General features: G+C 39.8%; 13 protein-coding genes across 13 annotated transcripts; 7 read left to right on the forward strand and 6 right to left on the reverse strand.

Annotated features, from left to right (window-relative positions):
• Nucleotides 1-1,773: 1,773 nt before the first annotated feature.
• On the forward strand, nucleotides 1,774-2,431 carry SAPINGB_P001163 (60S ribosomal protein uL11; the record flags this gene model as incomplete). The annotated part of the gene is made up of 3 exons (XM_031995886.1): nucleotides 1,774-1,785; nucleotides 1,879-2,350; nucleotides 2,418-2,431. The coding sequence occupies 3 exons, from the start codon at nucleotides 1,774-1,776 to the stop codon at nucleotides 2,429-2,431; spliced, it is 498 nt and encodes a 165-aa protein (XP_031851777.1).
• Nucleotides 2,432-2,852: 421 nt separating this feature from the next.
• On the reverse strand, nucleotides 2,853-3,365 carry SAPINGB_P001164 (uncharacterized protein; the record flags this gene model as incomplete). Its single annotated transcript, XM_031995887.1, has 1 exon — nucleotides 2,853-3,365. One exon carries the CDS (start codon nucleotides 3,363-3,365, stop codon nucleotides 2,853-2,855), a length of 513 nt encoding a protein of 170 aa, XP_031851778.1.
• Nucleotides 3,366-4,319: 954 nt separating this feature from the next.
• On the forward strand, nucleotides 4,320-5,911 carry SAPINGB_P001165 (uncharacterized protein; the record flags this gene model as incomplete). The annotated part of the gene is made up of 2 exons (XM_031995888.1): nucleotides 4,320-4,598; nucleotides 4,781-5,911. The coding sequence occupies 2 exons, from the start codon at nucleotides 4,320-4,322 to the stop codon at nucleotides 5,909-5,911; spliced, it is 1,410 nt and encodes a 469-aa protein (XP_031851779.1).
• Nucleotides 5,912-5,979: 68 nt separating this feature from the next.
• Nucleotides 5,980-6,729, reverse strand: SAPINGB_P001166 (uncharacterized protein; the record flags this gene model as incomplete). Its single annotated transcript, XM_031995889.1, has 1 exon — nucleotides 5,980-6,729. The coding sequence occupies one exon, from the start codon at nucleotides 6,727-6,729 to the stop codon at nucleotides 5,980-5,982; it is 750 nt and encodes a 249-aa protein (XP_031851780.1).
• Nucleotides 6,730-6,969: 240 nt separating this feature from the next.
• SAPINGB_P001167 (uncharacterized protein) lies at nucleotides 6,970-8,101 on the forward strand (the record flags this gene model as incomplete). Its single annotated transcript, XM_031995890.1, has 3 exons — nucleotides 6,970-7,052; nucleotides 7,101-7,150; nucleotides 7,215-8,101. 3 exons carry the CDS (start codon nucleotides 6,970-6,972, stop codon nucleotides 8,099-8,101), a joined length of 1,020 nt encoding a protein of 339 aa, XP_031851781.1.
• A 100-nt stretch (nucleotides 8,102-8,201) lies between these two features.
• SAPINGB_P001168 (uncharacterized protein) lies at nucleotides 8,202-8,990 on the reverse strand (the record flags this gene model as incomplete). Its single annotated transcript, XM_031995891.1, has 1 exon — nucleotides 8,202-8,990. One exon carries the CDS (start codon nucleotides 8,988-8,990, stop codon nucleotides 8,202-8,204), a length of 789 nt encoding a protein of 262 aa, XP_031851782.1.
• A 226-nt stretch (nucleotides 8,991-9,216) lies between these two features.
• On the forward strand, nucleotides 9,217-10,551 carry SAPINGB_P001169 (uncharacterized protein; the record flags this gene model as incomplete). The annotated part of the gene is made up of 1 exon (XM_031995892.1): nucleotides 9,217-10,551. One exon carries the CDS (start codon nucleotides 9,217-9,219, stop codon nucleotides 10,549-10,551), a length of 1,335 nt encoding a protein of 444 aa, XP_031851783.1.
• An 82-nt stretch (nucleotides 10,552-10,633) lies between these two features.
• SAPINGB_P001170 (uncharacterized protein) lies at nucleotides 10,634-13,777 on the reverse strand (the record flags this gene model as incomplete). The annotated part of the gene is made up of 1 exon (XM_031995893.1): nucleotides 10,634-13,777. One exon carries the CDS (start codon nucleotides 13,775-13,777, stop codon nucleotides 10,634-10,636), a length of 3,144 nt encoding a protein of 1,047 aa, XP_031851784.1.
• A 479-nt stretch (nucleotides 13,778-14,256) lies between these two features.
• Nucleotides 14,257-16,230, forward strand: SAPINGB_P001171 (uncharacterized protein; the record flags this gene model as incomplete). Its single annotated transcript, XM_031995894.1, has 5 exons — nucleotides 14,257-14,272; nucleotides 14,323-14,448; nucleotides 14,519-14,591; nucleotides 14,684-14,756; nucleotides 14,860-16,230. 5 exons carry the CDS (start codon nucleotides 14,257-14,259, stop codon nucleotides 16,228-16,230), a joined length of 1,659 nt encoding a protein of 552 aa, XP_031851785.1.
• Nucleotides 16,231-16,275: 45 nt separating this feature from the next.
• Nucleotides 16,276-17,391, reverse strand: SAPINGB_P001172 (uncharacterized protein; the record flags this gene model as incomplete). The annotated part of the gene is made up of 1 exon (XM_031995895.1): nucleotides 16,276-17,391. The coding sequence occupies one exon, from the start codon at nucleotides 17,389-17,391 to the stop codon at nucleotides 16,276-16,278; it is 1,116 nt and encodes a 371-aa protein (XP_031851786.1).
• A 324-nt stretch (nucleotides 17,392-17,715) lies between these two features.
• SAPINGB_P001173 (uncharacterized protein) lies at nucleotides 17,716-18,786 on the forward strand (the record flags this gene model as incomplete). Its single annotated transcript, XM_031995896.1, has 1 exon — nucleotides 17,716-18,786. One exon carries the CDS (start codon nucleotides 17,716-17,718, stop codon nucleotides 18,784-18,786), a length of 1,071 nt encoding a protein of 356 aa, XP_031851787.1.
• Nucleotides 18,787-18,938: 152 nt separating this feature from the next.
• On the reverse strand, nucleotides 18,939-19,559 carry SAPINGB_P001174 (mitochondrial 37S ribosomal protein uS12m; the record flags this gene model as incomplete). Its single annotated transcript, XM_031995897.1, has 1 exon — nucleotides 18,939-19,559. The coding sequence occupies one exon, from the start codon at nucleotides 19,557-19,559 to the stop codon at nucleotides 18,939-18,941; it is 621 nt and encodes a 206-aa protein (XP_031851788.1).
• A 305-nt stretch (nucleotides 19,560-19,864) lies between these two features.
• Nucleotides 19,865-21,048, forward strand: SAPINGB_P001175 (uncharacterized protein; the record flags this gene model as incomplete). Its single annotated transcript, XM_031995898.1, has 3 exons — nucleotides 19,865-19,916; nucleotides 20,127-20,235; nucleotides 20,295-21,048. 3 exons carry the CDS (start codon nucleotides 19,865-19,867, stop codon nucleotides 21,046-21,048), a joined length of 915 nt encoding a protein of 304 aa, XP_031851789.1.
• Nucleotides 21,049-22,653: the final 1,605 nt, after the last annotated feature.

Genomic DNA, 22,653 nt, shown 5'->3' on the forward strand with positions numbered 1-22,653 from the left:
GAAAAGTGCTTGAATCTCCGCGGGCGGCTTGCTCGGAACAGTTTGGAGGAGGGGCCGGTGCTTAGCTTGAATGTGTGTTTGTGATGTTTGTGTGTGTGTGGAGAAAAAAAAAAGCGCGGGGAAACTGGCGGGGATAAAGAAGAAAATGTATGGGATTAGAACCCTAAACCTTGGGGAATTTAAAATGGCAGCTTAAGAAAACCCTTTTTTAAGTTAAAAAGGTTAAATGGAATGAATTTTTTTTTAATTTTTTTTCTGGGCATTTTTTTTTCTTATGATGATGGTTTTGATAATAATGAAATGGCGGGGATAAAAATATTACAAGCAGACTTTTAAACTTAATATGAATGCAGATAAAACAAGCAATCAATCAAGCATTATATATATATATATATATATATGTGAGGGGAGTTAAACTAGTCAGACTTGAAAAAAAAAAAAAAAAAAAAAAAACTCCGGTCTTTTTCTAAGACACTACTTCGAATTGAAACCCCCTTTGATTTGGTTCAAGAGAATAAAAAAAAATAAATGGGGATTAAAAAAAAACTTCTTCTTTAACGATCCTATAGTTGTGTGTATTATTATGAAATAGATAACACACATTATACTTGAAATTGATGTCTAACATTTTGTCTTTCCTGCACAGAACTTTTTGGCTTAGGTGTATCAAGAACCTCGGAGACGAATCTCTTCAGTCGGAAAAAAAAAAAAAAAAAAAGTTGACCATACTCATTTGATAGTATTAAAAGTGCGGCGTATTAAACTATCTAAATCAGGTAAAACAAAAAAAAATTGACATTCTCCCTCCCCCATCATTCAGTTAAGTAATTATAATACTCTATATTGAAACCAGAATATCAGTATATCAGAATATCAGAATATCAGAATATCAGAATATCAGAATATCAGAATATCAGAATATCAGAATATCAGAATATCAGAATATCAGAATATCAGAATATCAGAATATCAGAATATCAGAATAAAAGTGATTTACATTGAATGTTCTTAAATAATTGGAAAAGATATCAAAATAAAAATATTCCTGTAATTTAAGCAATCATCATCTTTATTAGAATTGAAAACTACTTTAACAACAAACGTCATCTGTATTCCTCAAAAATGTGTATTACATGTGTAGAATATATGCTACAGAATCCATATATAGGAATTCTTGATTGTTAACCCAAAACACTATTAAGTGAAAGTGTAAAGAAAATAAGAAAAAAAATGAAAAAACTAAAATTACAAAAGTTAGGGCTAGGCCCTATAGACTGCCTTAGTCTCTATTTTCCAGCCGTGTGACTGTCTTTAGAAACTGCTTGTTGCATCCCTCTCAAAAATAAAATGCACCCTTACCCATAAACAACCCTTATTCACGTGCTCAATATTGTAACACATAATGTAACATATTTTTCTCTTACTATTTTTTGATTACACAGTAAATTTTCACTCTCAGAAGAAAATCAAATAAGAAAAAAAATTTTAAAAAAAATTCAAGCCTCACAATGTTGTAACATATTCTTGTAACAAAGTTTGCTGACTAGTATGGCCAGGCTCTCTCTGTAAGTAAGCAAGTCCCTCCCCCCTATATGTAGTGTAGGCATACTGTAAAGGCATTTGGGAGAGGTTGGTACCCACTCACCGCTGACACCTCCCAGCGCGAAAAATTTTGTGCACTTTTCCTCCCTTCTGTTTTTTCGCCTCCCCCCTTTTTCCCAGTTCACAGCGTACGGATCTCAACAGCTGCCCACAGGAAGATAATATATCACAATGGCCCCTAAGGTATGATACCATAGACGTTATTTACCAAATTAGCTTCATATGTGAAGTCATTAAAAGACGTATTTTTTTTTTGTGCTAACAAATACCCTCTAGTTTGACCCTAATGAAATCAAGATCATCTACCTGAGAGCCACGGGTGGTGAAGTCGGTGCTTCCTCTGCTCTGGCTCCCAAGATTGGTCCTCTTGGTCTTTCCCCCAAGAAGGTTGGTGAAGACATTGCTAAGGCCACCAAGCAGTTCAAGGGTATTCGTGTCACTGTCCAGCTTACCATCCAGAACCGTCAGGCTACCGTCTCTGTTGTTCCCGCTGCCTCTTCCTTGGTCATCACTGCCCTCAAGGAGCCCCCACGAGACAGAAAGAAAGAGAAGAACATCAAGCACAATGGTAACATTCCCCTGGAGGAGATTATTGACATTGCTCGCCAGATGCGCCACAAGTCCTTTGCCAAGGAGCTCTCCGGCACTGTCAAGGAGATTTTGGGTACTGCCCAGTCTGTTGGCGCTAGAGTCAACGGCAAGCCCGCTCACGTCACCATTGATGCTATCAACAACGGTGAGGTTGACAGTAAGTATAACTTATTTTCTTGATTTTTTTTTTGAAATATTCAATTTTTTACTAACTTAATTTTTAGTCCCCTCCGAGTAAACGTTTTAATACAGGCATGGAATAAAATTGTATGTGTTTAGTTGAAGAAAAAAAAATAAATAAAAAAAACAAAAAAAAGATGACCCTTTTCTCAAGTTTATATTTTTTTATATCTTGGTTCAGTTTGCTTTTATGCTCTAGTACGTGTGCTTATTCTTCCATGCGCAACGTCACTTTTTCACGCAAACGAGATTAATCTTCCTCTTAAGGCCAGTGTACTTTCAAAGTTCATTTTTTCTATATGGGATTTTGTGTGTTGCACGATTTTTAACGGTCTTTGGGATACATTTAGTAAAAAAAAAAAAAACCTTGTTCTATCTCTATTTTATTGCTATGGTATTATTTATCACTAGCACCCTCTAGGGACCTTCGATTGACATCTCGTTTTAAAGGTAACCTCATATCTAAATAGCTGGTTAGTTTAACCGTAGTCTAATTGATTTTTGTTATTATTATTATTATACTCACCAAATGCATCTTCACTTGGTTCAGTTGTTGAAGAATAGTAACCACGAATTCTCCTAAATACATCAAAGCCCAGATTTTTGTATAAGTTGATTGCCAAACGATTTGAAGCTCGCACAAACAAGTCCATAAAGTAACAATTATTGAGTGGATTATCTGAGCGGTCCACAAGCTCGCGCACCAAGTACTTGGCCAGCCCCATGCACCGGTAGTCCCATGCAACAGTGACAGCTGTGATGTGTGAATGCCAATCATGGCCAGCACCCTCAACTTTGCCCAACATGTATCCAGTGCACACGTCGCGAGCACCTACATCTGGGGCAGGCGACGAGGTTTTGAAGCAGAGCGTGGGCCACCGTGCGAGATACTCAAAATAGAAGTTTGAGTAAAAAACTTCAGTCAAAATATCGAGGTTAACATGGTTGTTATAGAGTAGATCCGTAGCTCGTAAAGGTGTTACTGAAGTCATTATGATTGTAAAGTCGACGGTTGATGAAGACTGGTTGTTTTTGATTTTTGGTGGTATTGAAGAGATTCTTCCAAGTGTTTGTTGGTCTTGTTTGAAAGATTTATTGAAAGATTCCTTACGGGAGTTATTTGGTTGATATGTTCTTCTCCAGTTTAAGACCTAAAAGGGTTACGGGTTACCCTGTCTTAAATTCTTGTTTTCTTTTGCCGGTCCATCTAAATCGCATTGCTTTTCCCCCCCAAAAATTCTTCTCGCAGATTTTTTTTTTTTTAAAATTTAAAAAGAACGCGCAAGTCAATCTTTTTAATCTTTTATATTTTTTCCTTTCTCTTTTTCATTAAAACTTTTGAAAAAAAATGATACTAATTCTAAATTCAACCTTATATTATTCTTATATTTAAATTGGGTACGTTCCAATGTGGACTTTTAACTCAATCTCTACTTGAAAATCTGGGTTCAATCTTATCTAATGATCATGGTCATTTTTTAGATGAGAAATGTGCAATACTTAAAAAATCTGGTTCCCATAATGGTTTAAAACAGACTTCCCAGGTCAGGGTTTTTGTTTTACATCTTTGAATGATAGAGATCATCTCAAACTACATTCATTTTGGTTTGGCTTCAAATTGCCTTGAGCCATATTTGATTATTTTTTTGAAAATTCCAATCTGCGGATTTTCTTTAATTTTCATTTTCATCCATTTTGGTTTGGAATTTTTTTTTAACTTGTTAGTTTTCTAATCACTTAAAAAAAAATCCTACATTTTGGTTTTCCACCGTGGTGTGTTGCCCACCACTAATTTATTTTTTTTGCTTGTTGAGGCCAAACCACCATTAAAATACTTTTTTTCTCGCTCTTTTTCTTTTTCCCTTTTTCTCTTCACCACATTTACTTTTTTTTCACCCCTACTTACCTACCAATCCATCCATCCTTCTATTTTAAAATCTCAGGTCATGGCACACTTTATAGGCAAAACCATCTCTCTCATCTCAAATAGCGACATTAGATACGTCGGTGTTCTCCACGAAATCAATTCTAAGGAGTCAACAGTCTCTCTACGCAATGTCCGCTGTTATGGCACTGAGGGCCGCCGTGGTGGCACAAATGAATTCCCTGCAAGCGAAAACATTTACGAATTTATCGTTTTTCGAGGATCTGATGTAAAGGATTTGAGTATCTCAGATCCCATTCCTGCCCCTCCTCCTCTTGTTGATCCGGCAATAACTTCTCAAGTATGTTTATATCTGTATTTTTTACCTTTGCTTTCATGATGAAATATTTTCGGATGTAAACCTTTTTTTCCGACGCGCAAAATCCATGGAGATGTTTTCCGTTGCCTTCCTTCTGATTTTGAAAGCTTTAACAAATGTTTTTTTAAATACTTTTTTTAAACACTGCTAACTTTTATTCACAGAGACCACCACAGCAAACTTTCCCTTCACAAAGTGCTTATGCTTCTTCTTCATGGAATGCCCCTGCTCCAATTCCCCAACAGCCTCCATCATCTTCAACTTCATCATTCACTGGATCCCTTACTTCTAGTACCCCCAACCCTCCACCTGTAACTGGTCCTTCTATTACTACTACCTCTGCTCCTGTGGACAAGACTTCTTCTGCATTTTCTTTTGCTTCCTCAAAGTCGCCTCCTCCCCCTGTGTCTACTGCAGCTCCTACTCCAGCCACCTCTGCATTCGTTTCATCAACACCTGTCCCCGCTTTTCAATCTTCTGAGCCAAAACAAGAAGAAACTTCCCGAACCAAGGAAGAGGAGTCTGAGGGAAAGATTCTTGAAAATGAGCAATCTGATTCTGTATCCACACAACCTCTGCAGCAGCAGCAACAACAACAACAGGCTCAACCTCAGCAACAACCTCAGCTCCAGCAACCACTTCAACCTTCACAGCATCAACCTTCTCAGCCACAGCAAAACCAACAGCTTCCTTCTACCACGCGACAACAGTCCTATCCTCCGCGTCGCGTGCCGACAGGTCCCGTGGCTGCTGGCAGCACCGAGTTCAATTTTGCGGAAATGAACGCCAAGTTCTCAAAGGAGGAAGTGGCCAAAGAAATTAGTGGAATCCAAACACCTTCTGTGATCCCCGTTGAGGCCAAGTCATCGTTTTATGACAAGAAGACGTCCTTCTTTGACAATATTTCTTCTACTACAAAGGAGCGTCTCGAGGGCAACGAAGAGCCTCGCCGTCGTGGTGATGAGCGCCGTCTCAACATGGAGACTTTTGGCCAGGAGTATGTGTACCGTGGAGGCAATGGTGGAAACCGCAATGGATACCGAGGAAATCGCAACAATAACGGTAACCGTAATGGTGGCTACCGAGGAAATCGTAATAATAACGGTGGCAATGGCGGATACAATAATAACAACTCCAATAACAATGGTGGCTACGGAGGTAATGGTGGATACCGAAATGGTTCCAACTCTGGAGGTTACGGAGGCAATGGCGGGTTCAGCAATAACAATACCCGTCGTGGCCCCAGCGGTCCCCAGCAGCAATCTAACAGCTTTGGTCCTGCACCTGAGTTGTAAAATTAAAAAAATCATACTTTTTTTGTAATTTTTATTTAACACAATTTTTTTTTTTGCTCTTTAAAAATTTATATCTTGTTATTATTGACTCGCGACCACCAGCGACTCAATCGTCCTACAAATGTTTGCCCCCACTGACCACCATTATTAGCCATGGTCATGCGCCATGAGCGAATTCCCACCAGTGTCAGCTGCCATAAAAAGCCCTGGAAAAGGGTGAAGAGAACTTGATCCCGTACAGTAATGTATGCAATCTTCCACCATACCCCGTTTGCCCCTGCAATGGCCTTGCGGTACGACTGCTCAAACCGCAAGTCCGGCAGTGGCCTGCTTGTCCGGGCCTTGTGGTATGTGTAGCTCTCATCGTCATCAAAGTAGTCATCATAGTCGTCATCAGAAAAGTCGTCATAATCATCTTCATCACTGTCTTCAGAATCCAATTCATCGGAGGACTCAAACGGTCTTAGTGCTCGCCGATCTTCAGCTTCCTCAGCATTAAACCGGTCAGATTGCCCTGCAGCTACTTGTTTAAAAGCACGGCGTCTTTCCTTTTTCCTTAAGATCTGCGCTTTCACAATGGCTTGGAAAACACTTTCCGTAGCATTAGCATTACCTTGATTAATTGATTCCAGCAAAGAGGCTTCAGTTAAACTTTCTTCAATATCAGCTTGCTCTTCTTGCTCTTCGCCATTGCTTTCTTGGGCTGCTTCGTCGTCTTCAAGTAAAACTGCAAAACTGTTAGATGATGGTGAGCTAATGTTTCCGGAACCTAAAGGGTCTGATCCTGTAGATGGGTTTGTGATGATTGTAGTTCGCATTTTATATCAAGATGTAGTTTATGTATGAATGTTCAAAAAGCAAATAAAGTCTTATGGAGGGAGAGAAAAAAAAAAATTAAATGGAGTAGTGGGCATTAATCGGCCGGGTAACTTTAGGTTTTTTTTTAGAAGAGCACTGAGAATTTCAATTTTTCATTGCATACAAACATCGCGTTTTTTTTTTCACCACCCAAATATCCAACAACAACAACAACAGCTACAACAAAAAATACATAAACAATGGAAGAAGACGGACCCAAGGTGACGATCCGAAACATTGCAAAGGACGAAGTCGAGTTTGTTTTGTCAGATGTTGACCTGGCGTAAGTGGTGGATTCTTTTGTTTATATCATCATTCTCTAACTTTCCAGACTTGCAAACTCGATCCGCAGAGTCATGATTGCAGAAATCCCCACAGTAGGTACGTATCCATTATTAACCTTTCTAATCCAGCAACTTCTCATCTAACTCCTACTTTTTTATAGCAATCGATCTCGTTGAAATTGAAGTCAACACATCTGTGTTGGCAGATGAGTTTATTTCTCACAGACTGGGTCTCATCCCACTTGAGTCAACATATGCTGAGCAACTCGAATACACGCGCAACTGTACTTGTGACCAATACTGTGATAAGTGCTCTGTCGTGCTGACACTCGACGCAAGAAATACCACTGATGAAACCCTTTCTCTTTACGCGCGTGACTTACAAGTTGCACGTCGTGATGACTCCTCGCCGGTTGGCCGACCCGTGATTTCTGACCCGGCCGGTAAGGGTGTTCTCATTTGCAAACTGCGCAAGAATCAAGAGCTACGTGTACGTTGTATCGCCAAAAAGGGAATTTCCAAAGAACACGCAAAGTGGTCGCCATGTTCAGCCATTTCTTTTGAGTACGATCCTTGGAACAAGCTGCGGCACACTGACTACTGGTACGAAGAAAGCGCTGAGGCCGAGTGGCCCAAATCCAAAAACTGCGACTGGGAAGAACCCCCTAAAGATACAGATCCTTTCGACTATAATGCAAAACCTGACCGCTTTTACTTGAATGTCGAGTCCATCGGCTCCATGAAACCAAATGATATTGTTCTCAAGGGAATGGACGTGCTCATGAAAAAAGTGGCAAACATTGTCCTTGCTATAGAGGAGCTCGAGGGCGGCCGTGGCGCAGGTGGTGGTGCTGGACCCCAAGGCCCCGGCGGGCCCGGTGGCGACCATCTTGATGTGGACCGCGAAGGTGGTGCTGGAGGTATGGACATGTACGGGTCCCGTGGTGGCAGCGGTTATGGCGGCTACGGTGGTTATGAAGGTGGCAACAATGAAGGTGGTTGGGGCAGCACCGAAGATATGTCTTCAACTTCTGGTGGTTGGTTTTAAAGAAAGGAATAAGAATAGATGATTAAGAAGGTCAATTTTTTTTTTGTTTTTTGTTTTTTAGAATAATCGTATAATATCACAAATGAAACAAATTTCACATTTAATGCTTTTCGTTCCAGGCAATGCAGTCATCAAACTTAACCTTGTTACCGCCAAAGATGTCAAGCGCAGAACCATACGTCAAGTCAACTTTGCCGTTGCTGAGCTTCTCAACAAGCGCAAGATCATCAATGCTCTTGGCCCCACCTGCATACACGGTAGGAATTGTAGTCCATTCACCCAGCTTGCGTACAAGGTCTTCATCAATTCCCCGACATAGACCTTCGACATCTGCGGCATGAATCAGAAACTCAGAACAGTACTTGGCCAGGTCGTCTAGGGTTTCCTTGTTGACCTCGACCTCGGTGATAGTCTGCCACCGGTTAGTAGCTACAAACCATCGTGGCTCGCCGGTCTCAGTGTCTGCACGTCGCCGACAACTTAGATCAATAATAAGCTTTTCGCGGTCCCCACCAATAGCCTCAAACAAAGCCTCCAGTCGCTTGCGGTCTAACGTTTTGTTGTCTGGGAATAAGTACGAGGTCACAATGACCTTACTTGCGTGTTTTTCATTAAGCCATGCTGCCGCATTCTCGGCTGTAATCCCACCACCAACTTGTAGTTGTCCAGGCCATGCCGCAAGAGCCTCAGCAGCAGCATCATCGCACCCTGGACCGAGCTTGATGACGTGAGTTCCAGCAACCTTGTTCGACGAGTACAGCTGTGCGTAGTAGGCTGGAGGTTGTTCGGAAACAAAGTTAGTTGCAAGGGAACCAGTATCGAGTGTCCCACCAACAATCTGCTTCACAACACCGTTATGAATATCTATGCAACCTCGGAACTTGGTCATTGTTTTTCTAGTTTGTACAGCTTCCTGGGCTGGTTTGGAATGGAATGGATTGGAGGAATTGAGGTTGTGTTGAAAAAAAAAAAAAATTTTGAAAGAAAGATTGAGATTGAATTTTATGAGAGTTAAATTAAAGATTTGTATATTGGTAAGGCTGAATATTTTTTTTTTTGGGACCTGGTAAAAAATTTTTTTTTTCAAAACTTATCAACAATCCATCTACACAACAATGGCCCCTAAAAATTACAGCACACTTTCAGATTCCGGGCTCAGCTCGGCGCTCCAGCTTAAGCAGAAATTGCTGGCTAAACAGAAACTGCAGCGTCCATCCAACAGCAAAACTATGGCATCTGTGCGCGAAAAACTGCACCAACAAGAACAAAGGCGACGCGAAAAACGCAAGGCCAGTAGCGTGGGCTTGGATAAGAAATCCGAGAAAGAAAAACCTAAAATTAAGCGAAGGAAACAAGAAAAGAAAGAATTAGAAGAAGAATATGATGAAGAAGATGGAGAAGAAAAAGAATCTGAGGAAGACGGCGATGACAGTGATGCTAACGAAGACGAGGTTTCGGTAATGGACATGATGCGACGGCAATTTGAGATGCAGTTTGGCAAGGTTGCTGGCGTTACTGATCCAGTTAAAAAGGATAACAAACAAAAGAAGGAAAAGAAAGAAAAGAAGAACGAAAAAAGTAAAAAGACGAAAAAAGCATCCAAGCAATCTCACAAGAAAAAGACTGAAGAAAAGGAAGATGAATGGGATATTGAGATACCCCAGCATGGGCACGCATTTGAGTCTATGTTTCACGAATTTGATAGCGAAAGCGAGCAAGAAGAACAACAGCAGCAACCATCTTCTGATGATGAAGCACCTGTTGTTGTAAAATATTCAGAAGCTGGGCGCTCTTTACCGCGTCTTGAAACTTCCAAGCGTGAGAAGAAGCTATTCATGTCGTCCAAGGCACCAGCTTCCGTTGCCCAACGTTTGATCGAAGAAAAGGCCGCCGCTGAAGCAGCTGCAGCAGCTCCTGAAGAGGAAGAGGAAGACAAGATTTTGACACAAGAAGACCTTAAGAATGATCTTGAGCTGCAACGATTACTCCGCGAGTCGCATATTCTCGCAGATGCTGCTTCTCAGGGCAAACTTTCGGGCTACGACATTTCATCTGCATATGACGTTGAAGGTAGAAACGGCAAGATGAGCGCCATTACTGGTGGCAACAGTCCTGGTGTTGGCGGGTTATTTGGCCAAGCTCGTGTCCAGACTATGGAGATGCGCATGGATCTTCTTGGTATGAAGAAGAAACGTGAACGCGCTGTTAATATGAAGGTTCTACAGTCTAGGGCAGCTGAACTCAAGAAAGAACGTCGCCGTCAAATCGACGAGGCCCGCGAGGCAGGAATTATTCTACCAACAAGCGTTCTCAATGGCCCTGAATCTAAGAAGAAAAATAAATCTGCCGACCGCGGTCTTAAGATTCAACTGGTGGGCAAGCACACAAAACATGGTCTCAGTATTAGTAAAAAGGAGATTGAGAGTGTTTCTGGCCCTTCAAGAGATTAGAAATTCTAGACATTGTAGAAATAAAATGATAAAAAAAGAACAAGTTACTCTATAAGATTTATTAATTATTATGTAGTTAGGTTTATCCGTTGTTTTTTTTTTGGGCATCTCGTTTTTCATACTGAGATAATCGACGAGTTAAAACTTCCATTTGTTTGTGCATTGTAATCAACATTGTTTCCACCATAGCTAGTTGTCTCGACATGGTACTTGGTGATGGCTTCAGTAGCTCTTCAATCGTTTCAGAAATGTCCTGTGGCATGTACATGAGATCTCCCACACTATAATAAGTCATGTTCTTCACAATGAACGTATACATGTTTCTGGCAAAATCCAAGTGCGAGGGTGTTGTAACGTACATCCGCCCAATGATCTTGTTGCAAGTTGTGCACTCGGCTTCAAAATACGAAGCGCCCTTATCAGGGCCCTCTTGCGCAGTTAACGGGCCTGATCCTCGAATAACATTTACTGATCCAGGCACAACAGAGTTAACTACAAAAATTCCAAACCCATTGTCGTCTGACAACGCAGCGACCCATGCATAAGAATCTGAAACAATCTTGTTGCAGCTTTTGCATTGGAACACAGTAGCTGCTGGCTTTGGTGGCACTGATTGTGACGGAGCTGAGCGCACTTCAGCCGTTCTCCGGGTTTTAGGTGGATGCGCTTTCTCGGAGACAGGAGGCAATGGCGACCCAGATTCATTTTCGCTAGTTCGTCTCTTAGGCTCTGCATCGAGCCTGGCTTGTTGAGGGGTTAAATTTTTTGATGCATGATGGTTATAGGTGCGACCTTGAATGGGGTGTTCAGTATTTGGTTCAGCAGGCTTTTGTGATTCTTTTAATGATTGGCTAGAAGGCCCTACTGTATTTGATTGCATGTTATTAGGAGCTTGAAAGTTTGGCGCACGAAAAATTCCCACAGGGGGTCCTTTCTGAGCCTTTGGTTCCAAATCATGCTCTAAATTAGAAGGCGGACGGTTATACAACGAAGTTTCACCATTAGCCCTTCCCTTTGGTACCTCAATGCCAGAATGTGAGTCTGATGATTGCAGAATGTGTATTTTCTGAGCTTCGTTTGCCATTTTTGATTCTTGCACCTGTTGCGGCGCTACAGAAGACTGAATCGGTGGATATTTTGTAATTTTCAAAATTTCCGGTGGAAGATCACTTTTGGTTAAATTTTGATAAGTACGAATAAGTTCTGGGGTTAGCTGATTGGTATTGATACATTTTTGGATATCTTTCAATGCTTTTAATTTGGCCTTATACTGGAGCGACTCTGCAAGACTAAGATCTTTTTGAAGCTGAATTTCAAAGTGTTTCTGCTGGGATTGAATAATTTCTCGGAATTGAATCGAAAATCTTTTTTTATCTTGAGGATTTTTGGAATGAGCTTGAGCTTGAGCTTGAGCTTGAACTGAAGTTTGAACCTGAGTCTGAGCCTGAGCCTGAGCTTGGGCCTGTATCTGAGCCAAGTGTTTTGCTGGTGATTGATTTTGACTTTGAGATCGAGCACTAGCTTGAGTCTGATTAGGATTTTGAGCTTGAGGCTGTTTATGATTTTGGGTCGAAAACTGTGGATTGACCAAAGCTGGTGATCGATTCAATGCTGGATTAGTTTTGGAATTATCAACATGAGCATTTTGATTTTGGCTTTGGCTTTGGCTTTGGCTTTGGCTTTGGCTTTGGCTTTGGCTTTGGCTTTGGCTTTGGCTTTGGCTTTGGCTTTGGCTTTGGCTTTGGCTTTGGCTTTGGCTTTGGCTTTGGCTTTGGCTTTGGCTTTGGCTTTGGCTTTGGCTTTGGCTTTGGCTTTGGCTTTGGCTTTGGCTTTGGCTTTGGCTTTGGCTTTGGCTTTGGCTTTGGCTTTGGCTTTGGCTTTGGCTTTGGCTTTGATTTTGAGAAATACTCATGCCGACGGAAGCAGAAACAGTATTTCTATCGTCATGGAGTCTGGATGAAACCATGGATGATGCTGAAGTAGAATTTGGAGTGGTAGAGTGTCCACCTGATTTATGTGAATTATTTCCCAGACTTGTTTCTGGGTTATGAGAATTCGAAAACTTATTCTGATGTTGGGCCAATTCTTGGGGATGTAAAAATGGAATACTTTGAGCGAGATGCGATGAGCCGCTAACAGAACCCGAATTAGTACCTTTTTTAAGCTCTTGATTCTGTCGCTCTTTTTCTCGCGGAGATACAGGTTCAAGCTTTATAGTAGGAGTCGCTTTTGTTTTTTCTAATACCTTACTTTGCGCTGGTGGTTGTTGAGAAGAAGTCAATACAGATGCAGCGGCAGTGGCAGCGGTAGTGATAGAAGAAGAAACTGGGATAAAAGTAGAAGCTAATGTAGAAGTAGATGAAGGAACAGAAGCAAAAGGTGTATGTTGAATATGGTGTGGCAGCACCGAAATTTGAGCTGGATTTTTACCTTTGCTATCACGCCGCAAAGTATTCCCTTGATCTTGCGGACTCTTAGTATGGGTACCACCGCTGGTCGCAATGGATTTGCTCGCAGCAGTATTAATTGCAGAATCTGGAAATGTTCGAGAAGAGGAAAATGGAACCGTTTCATCTAAACTAGATGTATTTTTCTCTTGCACGCTTACTGTGTTTGTGCTTGAAAGTATAGGTGCAGTTGTATTGCTTTTACCACTTTGATTTAATTCCGGGACTGTTGGCTGGGGGATTTTTGGTGTGTTATTAACATGCATTGAATTAGAGGCTTCTAAAGCAGCCATTTTAGGGGCAGGTTCTTTTGATTTCAAAGAATCTTTTGATAGACCATCACTTATTAAATCAAAAGATCGCTTCCTGTTTTTATTAACTACATTTGGCTTTATGCTGGAGGGTTTGCCAAAAGCTGCGAAAGTAATTCCTTCTCCGGGTTGTCTAATTTCGTTGCGATTTTCAAATATTGCACCTTTTGCATTATCCAATGACCCAATGTTCAATTTGCTCGATGATGTTTGTGTTTCAATAGGTAAACTAGATTTGGAAAGCAAAATCTCTTTCCTTATACTGTTGTTTAACTCAAGGGCAGATTTTTTAATAGGGTTTGGAGTGGCAAGGGTAGAGACATTAGAAGTAGCAAGCTCTTTGGGATTATTAACATCTTTTAATGACTCTTTCTCTGTAATAGCAATATAATCTTCGTTTTGTAGATTGGTTTTTTGAGCTATCTTAATCTTTGACGAAATATACGGATTCTGCGGATTTGGGTTCATTGATGGTTTCATTTCTGAACGGTGGCACAGGGAATGCTCGTTGGCAAAGTAAACTTAAAGCCTATGTGAAACCAAAGAAATGTTATAAACAAAGCAAAATTTTCAGCAAATATTATTTTATTCTATTACTGGTGTCTAGCAAGTTTTTGTTTCTCTGACCCTAACATGAGAATTAAAAATGCTGAACTGGGGCTTTTTTTTTTGCAGGATGAGAATGAAGATGTTGTTCTTTAATGATGATGGTGATACAGTTGGATTTGTACACAAACAAACAAATATTTCTTGTAACACCTTTTGTAACTAATACACGTGACTATTATTATAAACATATCTTCTCCTTCATTTTCCCTTTCTCTCCTTGTTATCAACTCTCACTTTAATTTGCCATCCATTTTCAAATACACTTCCTCTAGAATAAAATATTAAAAAATAATACACTCAAAAAATCATTAGAAAATTTAGTAAAATAGATATTCCAGATGTCGGATTCAATTGGTATGCTAATAATTATCGGTGTTTTTCGTTATTGCTAACAATTTATACAGATCGTGTGTTTGTCAAGGCCATCTCCACGATCAAAACACTTTCGGCTCGCAAAGGCCCAGGAAGCCTTCCTCAGCCACCTGTAGATAGTCGTATCAAACTCTATGGTCTTTATAAACAAGCGACAGGTATGCACGATCTAATTTTGTCATTTTTTTATATTGAGTAAAAAAAAGTTAGTGTCTAACTTTCATTAAGAGGGAGATGTAGAGGGCATAATGCCTCGGCCTACCGGTAAATCCCCAGAAGACGTCGCTGATCGACGCAAGTGGTAAGTACACACGCGATTTAATTTTTTTTCTTTTAAAAACAATACACTATTTTCTTTAACAGTTTCACTTTGCTAAACATTAATGTTTTTAGGGAAGCCTGGAAAGAGGAAGAGGGTGTTTCGAAGACCGAAGCTAAGCGCAGATATATTGCATTTCTTATTGAGGTATGCTGAACCGAAATTGTGGAGAAGTTTCGGCAACAAGAATATAACACCGTCCCCCCTCTCCAAAAAAAAAAAAAAAAATGACAACTAACAAAAAATGTAGACAATGCATACATATGCTAGCGAATCCCAAGAAGCAGTTGAATTGGTTTCTGATTTAGAGTATCTTTGGGACCAAATTAAAGACCTGCAACCTAGCTCTTCGGATGACTCCGCTACAGGTGGTGTAGGGTCTTCAATTTTGAGCCGACCGCGTCACCGACACCATAAACATCGCACTCGAACGATTTCCGAGCAAGATATAGCATCATCCCCAGGTTCTATTGCTCACGACAATTCCCCTGCACCGTTGACTGCATCTAATCTTAGATCTTACAATGAGCGTCAGCAGCAACAAGGAGCTTCATCATACTCATCAATTGGCAACCAGAAAGACAAAATTGCAAGCCTTCGCAATGCTCAACAAAGAGCTAGTGGAACATCTTCCTATTACCCATTACCTGAAAGTACTCTTGGTATCCCGCCTTCAGCACTTGGCATGTACCGCGCGGAGTCGTACCTGAGTGGCCGAAGCGTTCACTCTACAACACCTAAACCAAGCTCGGGTAAAGGTAAAGGAATGCAAAGAAGCGATTTTAATCAAACAAAAAGATTAAGTAGTCTTCAAGAAGGTCAGCAGTTTATAGGTCAACGTCATGGCCGAGATCTTGACGAAAGTCACTCACAATTAGGACCTGGAGTTAGAGAGGAGGAGTTTTATGATGCTAGGGTTTTGGAAAGCAGCAGTGAGGATGTTTCCAATTTGCGTGAGGAAAACCTTGAAATGAAAAAATGGCGACGTGACGTTAATTGGGCTTTGGAAACTATAAATGAGGAAATTATGGCCATTAGGCAAAGATATGGTGTTGTTCCACTTCATCAGCAGCAACCTCCGTCTGGCTCTGGTGGAGACCAACGCTCGAAAAATAAACGACTTAAACAACGCAAGGATTCATCTACCACAATCACTGATGATAGCGATATTTACCGAAATGGTATTATATATACATCTTTGGTTAAATTTCGACGTGTTCTTTCGAAGTTTGGTCTAGTATCTGACATAGATATTGACCCATCATCATCTACGTCGTCATCGATAGAATCATCATTTTTTTCTTCTCCGGGCTCCGCATCTCCACCAAAACGCAAGTCTTGGCTTTTAAAACTTTTGGGATCATTATTTTGTGCATTACGTCGAGCTATCATTGACGCTATTGTTATCCATTTGCTCGTGTTTTTGGTTGTAAAATATATTCAGAGATATCCCCAAAGCATTCAGGGAAATACCATCTTTTCAAGGGGATTACGGTCCTGGGATGATATGCTACGAAATTTATTGATTTCAGATCTTCTGTCAAATAATGCATACAGCACTGATTTTAAAAGTGTTCGCACGAATTTTATTACTAGAATTAGATCAATTAGCGATAGATGATCACATCCAAGCAAATAAAAGTTTCAATTTTTTTTACAAAACGAATTAATACATCTTTTCAAACGGATTCACATTTTTAACCCATGGATCGTGGTATAACTTTCTCATTGTAATTCTCTTAAATGCTTGATTAGACGGTTGTAAAACCATTCTCGTTTCAGTCATGACTTTTGGGAACCCATTGTCGTACACATCAGGGGTATATAACCAAGGTATTCTAACTGCCCATTCAAGTTGTTCATCACCAAATTCTTCATCTTCATTGCTTTGTGCATTTCCTTTTATGATTTCTGTATCGGTCCTTTCATTGACAACAATCGACGTCCACATATATGGCCAATTATCTCGGTAAAGTGGTAAAACAGGCCTAATATTATTAGGTCCACAAACAATATCACCAGTCATAGGATCATACGTAGTGATATTGTTTTCATAGCAATCAAAAAGACCTCCTACAAAACTGTTTGTTAAAAGATGTCGGTCCCATTCAGGAGTAAGTTTTGACCGAAAGTATTCATCTTGTCCATTCTCCAAAAACTTTTGAGCCTTAGCTGTATGAAAACAATACTGAGGTCGTACATCTGGTTCATTACGATGAAACATTTGTGTCCGATAATTGAGAAACATGTCAAAGTAGGGATGATTTTTAGCTTCAAGCTTACTTTGGTCATTCAGTCGACCTCCAACTCCAGTCGAAATTTTTTTCCTATAAAAAGTCATTGCTGCATTAACATCATCTAAATTTTCATGCCACTCATCTTCAAGATTATCTTCATTTTCAAATCCAAGAGGAATTATGTCGCTGCATATTGTTTTGTTCCAAATATCTTCGTGGTTACTAACAGGTATGCCTAGTTCGCCCGTAACGAAGTTCATATCACAGACTGATAGAACAAAAAATTTTTCATAGTGAGAATTAATTAAGGTATTATAACTAAGTTCTGACAATCTTTTTGTATCTTTTTGGGGGACCCTTACCTCCAGGCTGATACGATAGCCGCTATATGGGTATTGCGTGTAGTAACCAGCAGGATCGCAAGTTGGAACGCCATCGTCAGGCATAACAATTGGAATTCCCCGAGAATCATATATAGAATTTCCATCAACTTTGGTTATAAAAGAGAGTATCGATAATGTAAACAATCGAATGTAGGGTATCATTGTGATAGAATAACAAAAGAAATGTCGTGTGCTTTAAGTTGAATTGAGCAAATAAAGGCAAAAAATTATAGGTAATTAGGATAGGTATATATATCGATGACAATAGTGAACTGTAAAAAGAATTTTTTTACCAAACGAAAATAGATAAAAAATTTGGTATTAAAATAAGGGATGGATTTTTGAGAGAAGAGTAGAAGCGAAAGATGTTGGAAATGAAGGACTTTAATTTTGCATGCGGGGTTTTTTCCCTCTCTTTATTTTTGTTGTGTGTTTATGAAGATGTGGGCTAGGGTTTTTTGCATAGCCATTTTTTAGTTCCCACGTATGTATTTTTCTCTCTTGAACATTTCACCCAACCTCAAAGCTTTTCGAAGCAATCCATTTTATAAATACGACCAACGAGACCCGTCCCAATTACCCGCTACCATGCTCTTGTTACAGTATCATAATCTTCTCTTGAAGAGCATTTTGACCGAGCGGTTGGAGCCGGGTGCCCAGCCTATTGCCATTGACCAGATTGTCTCCGATTTTGACAATGTCACTTTCCACATCTCCACTCCAGAAACAAAGAGCAAAATCCTCATCTCCATGTACATCAAGTGTGCTCCAGACTTAAAAAAATACAATGTCGACAAAATCATGAAGCGCGAATACGGGGCATATCTTTTGCCTACTCCGGAATCTGGCTACAACTTTTCCCTCTTACTTGACTTGCAGGAGCTGCAGAGCCTTGATGTAACAGAACGTGAAGCTCTGATTGACAAGATTTCTTTGCTTAAGCGAACAGCTTTGGCTGCCCCCTTTGAGCGTGCCTTTGATGAGTTTGACGAATTGGCAGCTGATGCTGCCAAGCAAAATTTGGAATTGTACGTTCCAGAGGCATCTAAGGTTGAAGTTTTAGCTATTCACTATCGCGAGCAAGAGTCTATCTTTATTAAGCCTTCGCACGATCGTGTGACGGTTATCTTTTCTACTATTTTTAAGGACGAAACAGATCGCATTTTTGGGCGCGTTTTCCTTCAGGAGTTTGTGGATGCTCGTCGCCGTGCAATTCAAAATGCTCCGCAGGTTTTGTATTCACAGAAGGAACCTCCTCTTGAAATTCGCGACCTACCTGGTGTTCGGGCTTCGGACGATAATGTCGGCTACGTCACTTTTGTTCTTTTCCCTAGACATCTCAAGCCCCAGCGTCGTGAGAACTGTATCAGTCACATTCAAACCTTCCGCGATTACTTCCACTATCATATCAAGTGCTCTAAGGCCTACATGCACTCTAGAATGAGATACCGTGTTTCGGAGTTTCTTAAGGTTCTTAACCGCGCAAAACCAGAGAATGAAGAAACCAAGGAAAGAAAAACCGCGTCAGGACGCAGATTTGATACTGTTCGACGATAAATATCTGAATCGTTGTCTCTTCTTTTATTTTTTGTTTGTTAATAAACCCTCAATAAAGATTTCTTTTTTAAAAAAAATGAATAAGGAAAATAATATTCACAAGTATTTACAGATAAAAAAATGAAGAAAACAATTTACAAAGAAAAGTGACTCTAGTTAGAAGCAGCAGGCTTCTTGGCACCGTACTTAGATCGCGAGGTTCTTCTATTGGAGACCGCAGCCAAATCACCCAAACCTCTAACACATTTGTACTTGACACCGGGCAAATCTTGGGTACGACCACCTCTGATGGTGACAACACTATGCTCCTGAGCATTGTGGCCTTCACCAGGAATGTAAGCAGTGACCACCTTACCATTGGAAAGACGAACTCTGGCAGCCTTACGGTTAGCCGAATTGGGCTTCTTAGGCTTGAGAATCATAACACGAAGAACAACACCCTTCTTAAATGGACTGCGATTAAGATCAGGGGTCATAGAACGCTTGGCTTTGTGGCGTTTAAGGAGGGTATTAAAACGGCCACGACGAGAAATCTGGTTAAGGGTAGCATGTCTAACCTGTTGAGCACGGTATATTATGGATGTGCTGCTTTGAGTTAATTGCTGGACCGAAGACTGGAGTCTGGGGAGAGATGATGAGGAGGAAAGGATAGGTGTACGGCATACTGGTCTGCAGATGATGGGAGAGGCCGACGAAGTGAAAGATGAAAGCGATCTGACACCGGAAACTCTGGCAGAAGCAATAGTGGAGCGTGCTAATAAACGGGAAAACATTGTTGGTTGTGGTTGTAATTCACACAGTCGGCCTATTGTAAAAAAAAAGGACTCGAGTTTCTGTTTGGTAGTAATGGTGGTAATGGTGGATTGGCTGGAATGTTTTGTAAAGTGTGAAAATTTTGAACGTGATCAAATGTGCGCACATCTTAGTATAATAAGGTCTGAAAATGAAATTTTTTTTTGGGTTTGCTGTCATCACCAAAAAAAAAAAGTCATTGCCACCATCTAAGGGTTTTTCTTTCTACCTTCCACATCCCTTTTTGTCATATTCCACCCTACCAAAAGCAACCACCAAAGCCATCATGACCGACTACGAAGAGGCCGATACCCATAGAGCTGATGAATATCGCGAGGGTTAGTATAAATAACTAATTTGTTTTTTGTTAAAAATTTTTAGATTGAACGGAAGTGAGATGTGAGCTTTGCTATTTGTTTTGGTTGTTTTGGTTATTTTACTTTTGAAAAAGTTTCATTCTACTCGCGTATTATTCTTTCTAAAGTATTTTTTATACTTGAAAGACGCGTATTAACTTCTTTTTTTCCTTGTGTTTTTACACTTGATAGGTGGTGAAAGATCTTTAAGTCCTGAAGCTGCTTACGACAGAAGATCTGACTCTCCCAGACGTGAGGACAGGGATGATCCTGAACCCCGTGACTCTCAGCAAGGCCCAAGGTAATTTGCAACTCCCAAATACAACACAAAATTCAGAACATTAACACCCCGACGTTTAGAGCTGAGGAAGAAGATGACCCCCGCAATGAAGGGACTAACTTGTTTGTTACCGGCATCTCTAAGACTATCGATGAGGACGAGCTTCGTTCTGTTTTTGCCAAATTTGGTACTGTCGACAAGTGCCAAATTATGATGGATCCTCATACAAAGGAATCTCGTGGTTTTGGCTTTGTCAACATGGTTGATGTCACTGATGCTGACAAGGCCATTGAGGAGCTTACCGGCCATACCATTGCCGGCCGCACTCTTTCAGTTGAAAAGGCTCGCCGGAAAAGACCTCGTACGCCCACTCCTGGTAAGTATTACGGCCCTCGCAAGGCCCGCCGCGGAGGAGGTAGACCTCGCTTTGATGACAGATACAGAAGAGATTATCCTCGTTACGAGGACCGTCGTTACGATGACCGTCCCTCCCGTTACGATGACCCTTACCGCCGTCCCAGATATGATGACCGTGAAAGATACTATCGTGACCGTGAAAGAGGAGGTGACCGTTATCGTATGGACGACCGTGAAAGATACCCTCCTCGCGATAATAGAGACCGCTATGAGCGCCGCTACTCTCGTGAAGAGCACCGCTTCCCTCCTAGAGACGACAGACTTCCTCCTCGCGATGACAGACTCCCTCCCCGTGACGATCGTCTCCCTCCTCGCGATATGCGCGAAGAAAGACCTTACAGAGATGAGCGTGAGAGATATCCTGGCCCTCCACCCCCTGTTTCTGACTCTTACCGTGAGCGTGAAGACTACCATTAGATTCATTTTTGCTTAACCCTAGTTTGACGACATCTATTTGTTTTTCTTCCTTCTCACATTTAATTTTTTCTCTTTTTCTTTTTCATGTCTAATTTATTCGCTAAAAATATTTACGCTTTCACAACAACTTTCAAATTTTTATACGTTCGACTACTTTCGGTCATTTAAAAAAATAATAAAAATAAAAGAAGAAAATAAGAAGCGAGACAGAAAAAAGGAAATTCTTTTTCAAATAAAAAAAAGCCAAATAATCAATCAGTTATAGCAACAAAGTTCTAAAGTTTTATTTAATACTTTATTCACCGTAATTTTAAATCATTCAATAGTTTCAACCACTTATCAACCGTTTACTCGTTTTTCAATCGTCAATTAACTTTTTCTGGTCTCAGTAACATGTTAACCGCCCAAGTGTAATCAATGTTTCTTGACCAGTAAACGTTTCAGTGTAAATGTGCGCGCAATATTTATAAGCAATCCGATTTTTTTTTTTTTTTTTGACGAAACGTAAACTTCTACTTGCAAATATTGTTAGCGATTTCATGTTTTCTTGTTTAGAGTCAAAATAAACTCTATAATGTTTGTCAAAGGTAAGCGCGATTAATTGTTTCCAAAATAACTTTAGGGGTAACTTATTTGACTATAATCCAATCTTCAACTTGCTTTTATATCTGCGTTTAAATTTGTAAGTAATGGTTCTTTTTTCAAGAAAAATTCATTTCTTGTAATCTTCAATTATAGTAATTAAGAAGCATGAAAGATAAACTTGTTTAAAAAATCAAATTTAAAGTTTTGGTCGATACCAGTGATACCATTATCAGAAGTATCATATGTTATATCTTATATAAGATGGTATCCATATATTGAATAATAAAAATAGCGTAAGGGATGATGTTAAATCGAAATTTGCATATATGAAAACTTGGAAAAATAGCATTCCTGCGATATCCATACTAAAATAACGATATTATTCAATTACTACAATATACCGATTTATTTCTTTGTTTTATTTTTAAAAAATTTCTATCAAAAATTTATTTGAAAAAGGCATTCCTAGTTTAATTGAATAATAGAAAAAAGGATTATGAACTGATATAATTAATATATATTCTAGATATCTATAATTAATAGTAATTTATTCGACATTACTGTGGGAATCCCCGAAGGCCTTAAAGCCATTGGTTAGTTACAATTATTGATTTGTATGTCAGAATTATCTCAGTTTGATAAGGGGTGAATTTAAAGAGCTAGTGTTCGGAATGAACTGAAAAATCCCAAAATAAATCACTAATACTCTTTTTGAAAACATTATAATACTGTCCATGGGAGTTTTAAAAAATAAAGTAAAACTCCTTCTGAAAATGTTGATAAATTTAAAAAGAAAAAAAAAAAAAACATAGAAATAAATATAAAGGCTCCAAGAATCATTGTCGGAAAGTTCAAAAATATACCTATCTTCAAGATGCTTGGATATTTTAACCGAGGTTCTTGCGGCTATTAAATAAAAGGGAAATAGATTCAAATTCTTTCTGTGGCAATTATTTCTTAATTAGGAAATACAATAAATTAAACGTTCGGTATCACTGCCTCATGTAATAATTTTTCTAC

Source organism: Magnusiomyces paraingens, assembly GCF_902498895.1.
Source record: "Magnusiomyces paraingens strain CBS 517.90 genome assembly, contig: contig1, whole genome shotgun sequence".
Taxonomy (NCBI): Eukaryota; Fungi; Ascomycota; class Dipodascomycetes; order Dipodascales; family Dipodascaceae; genus Magnusiomyces; species Magnusiomyces paraingens.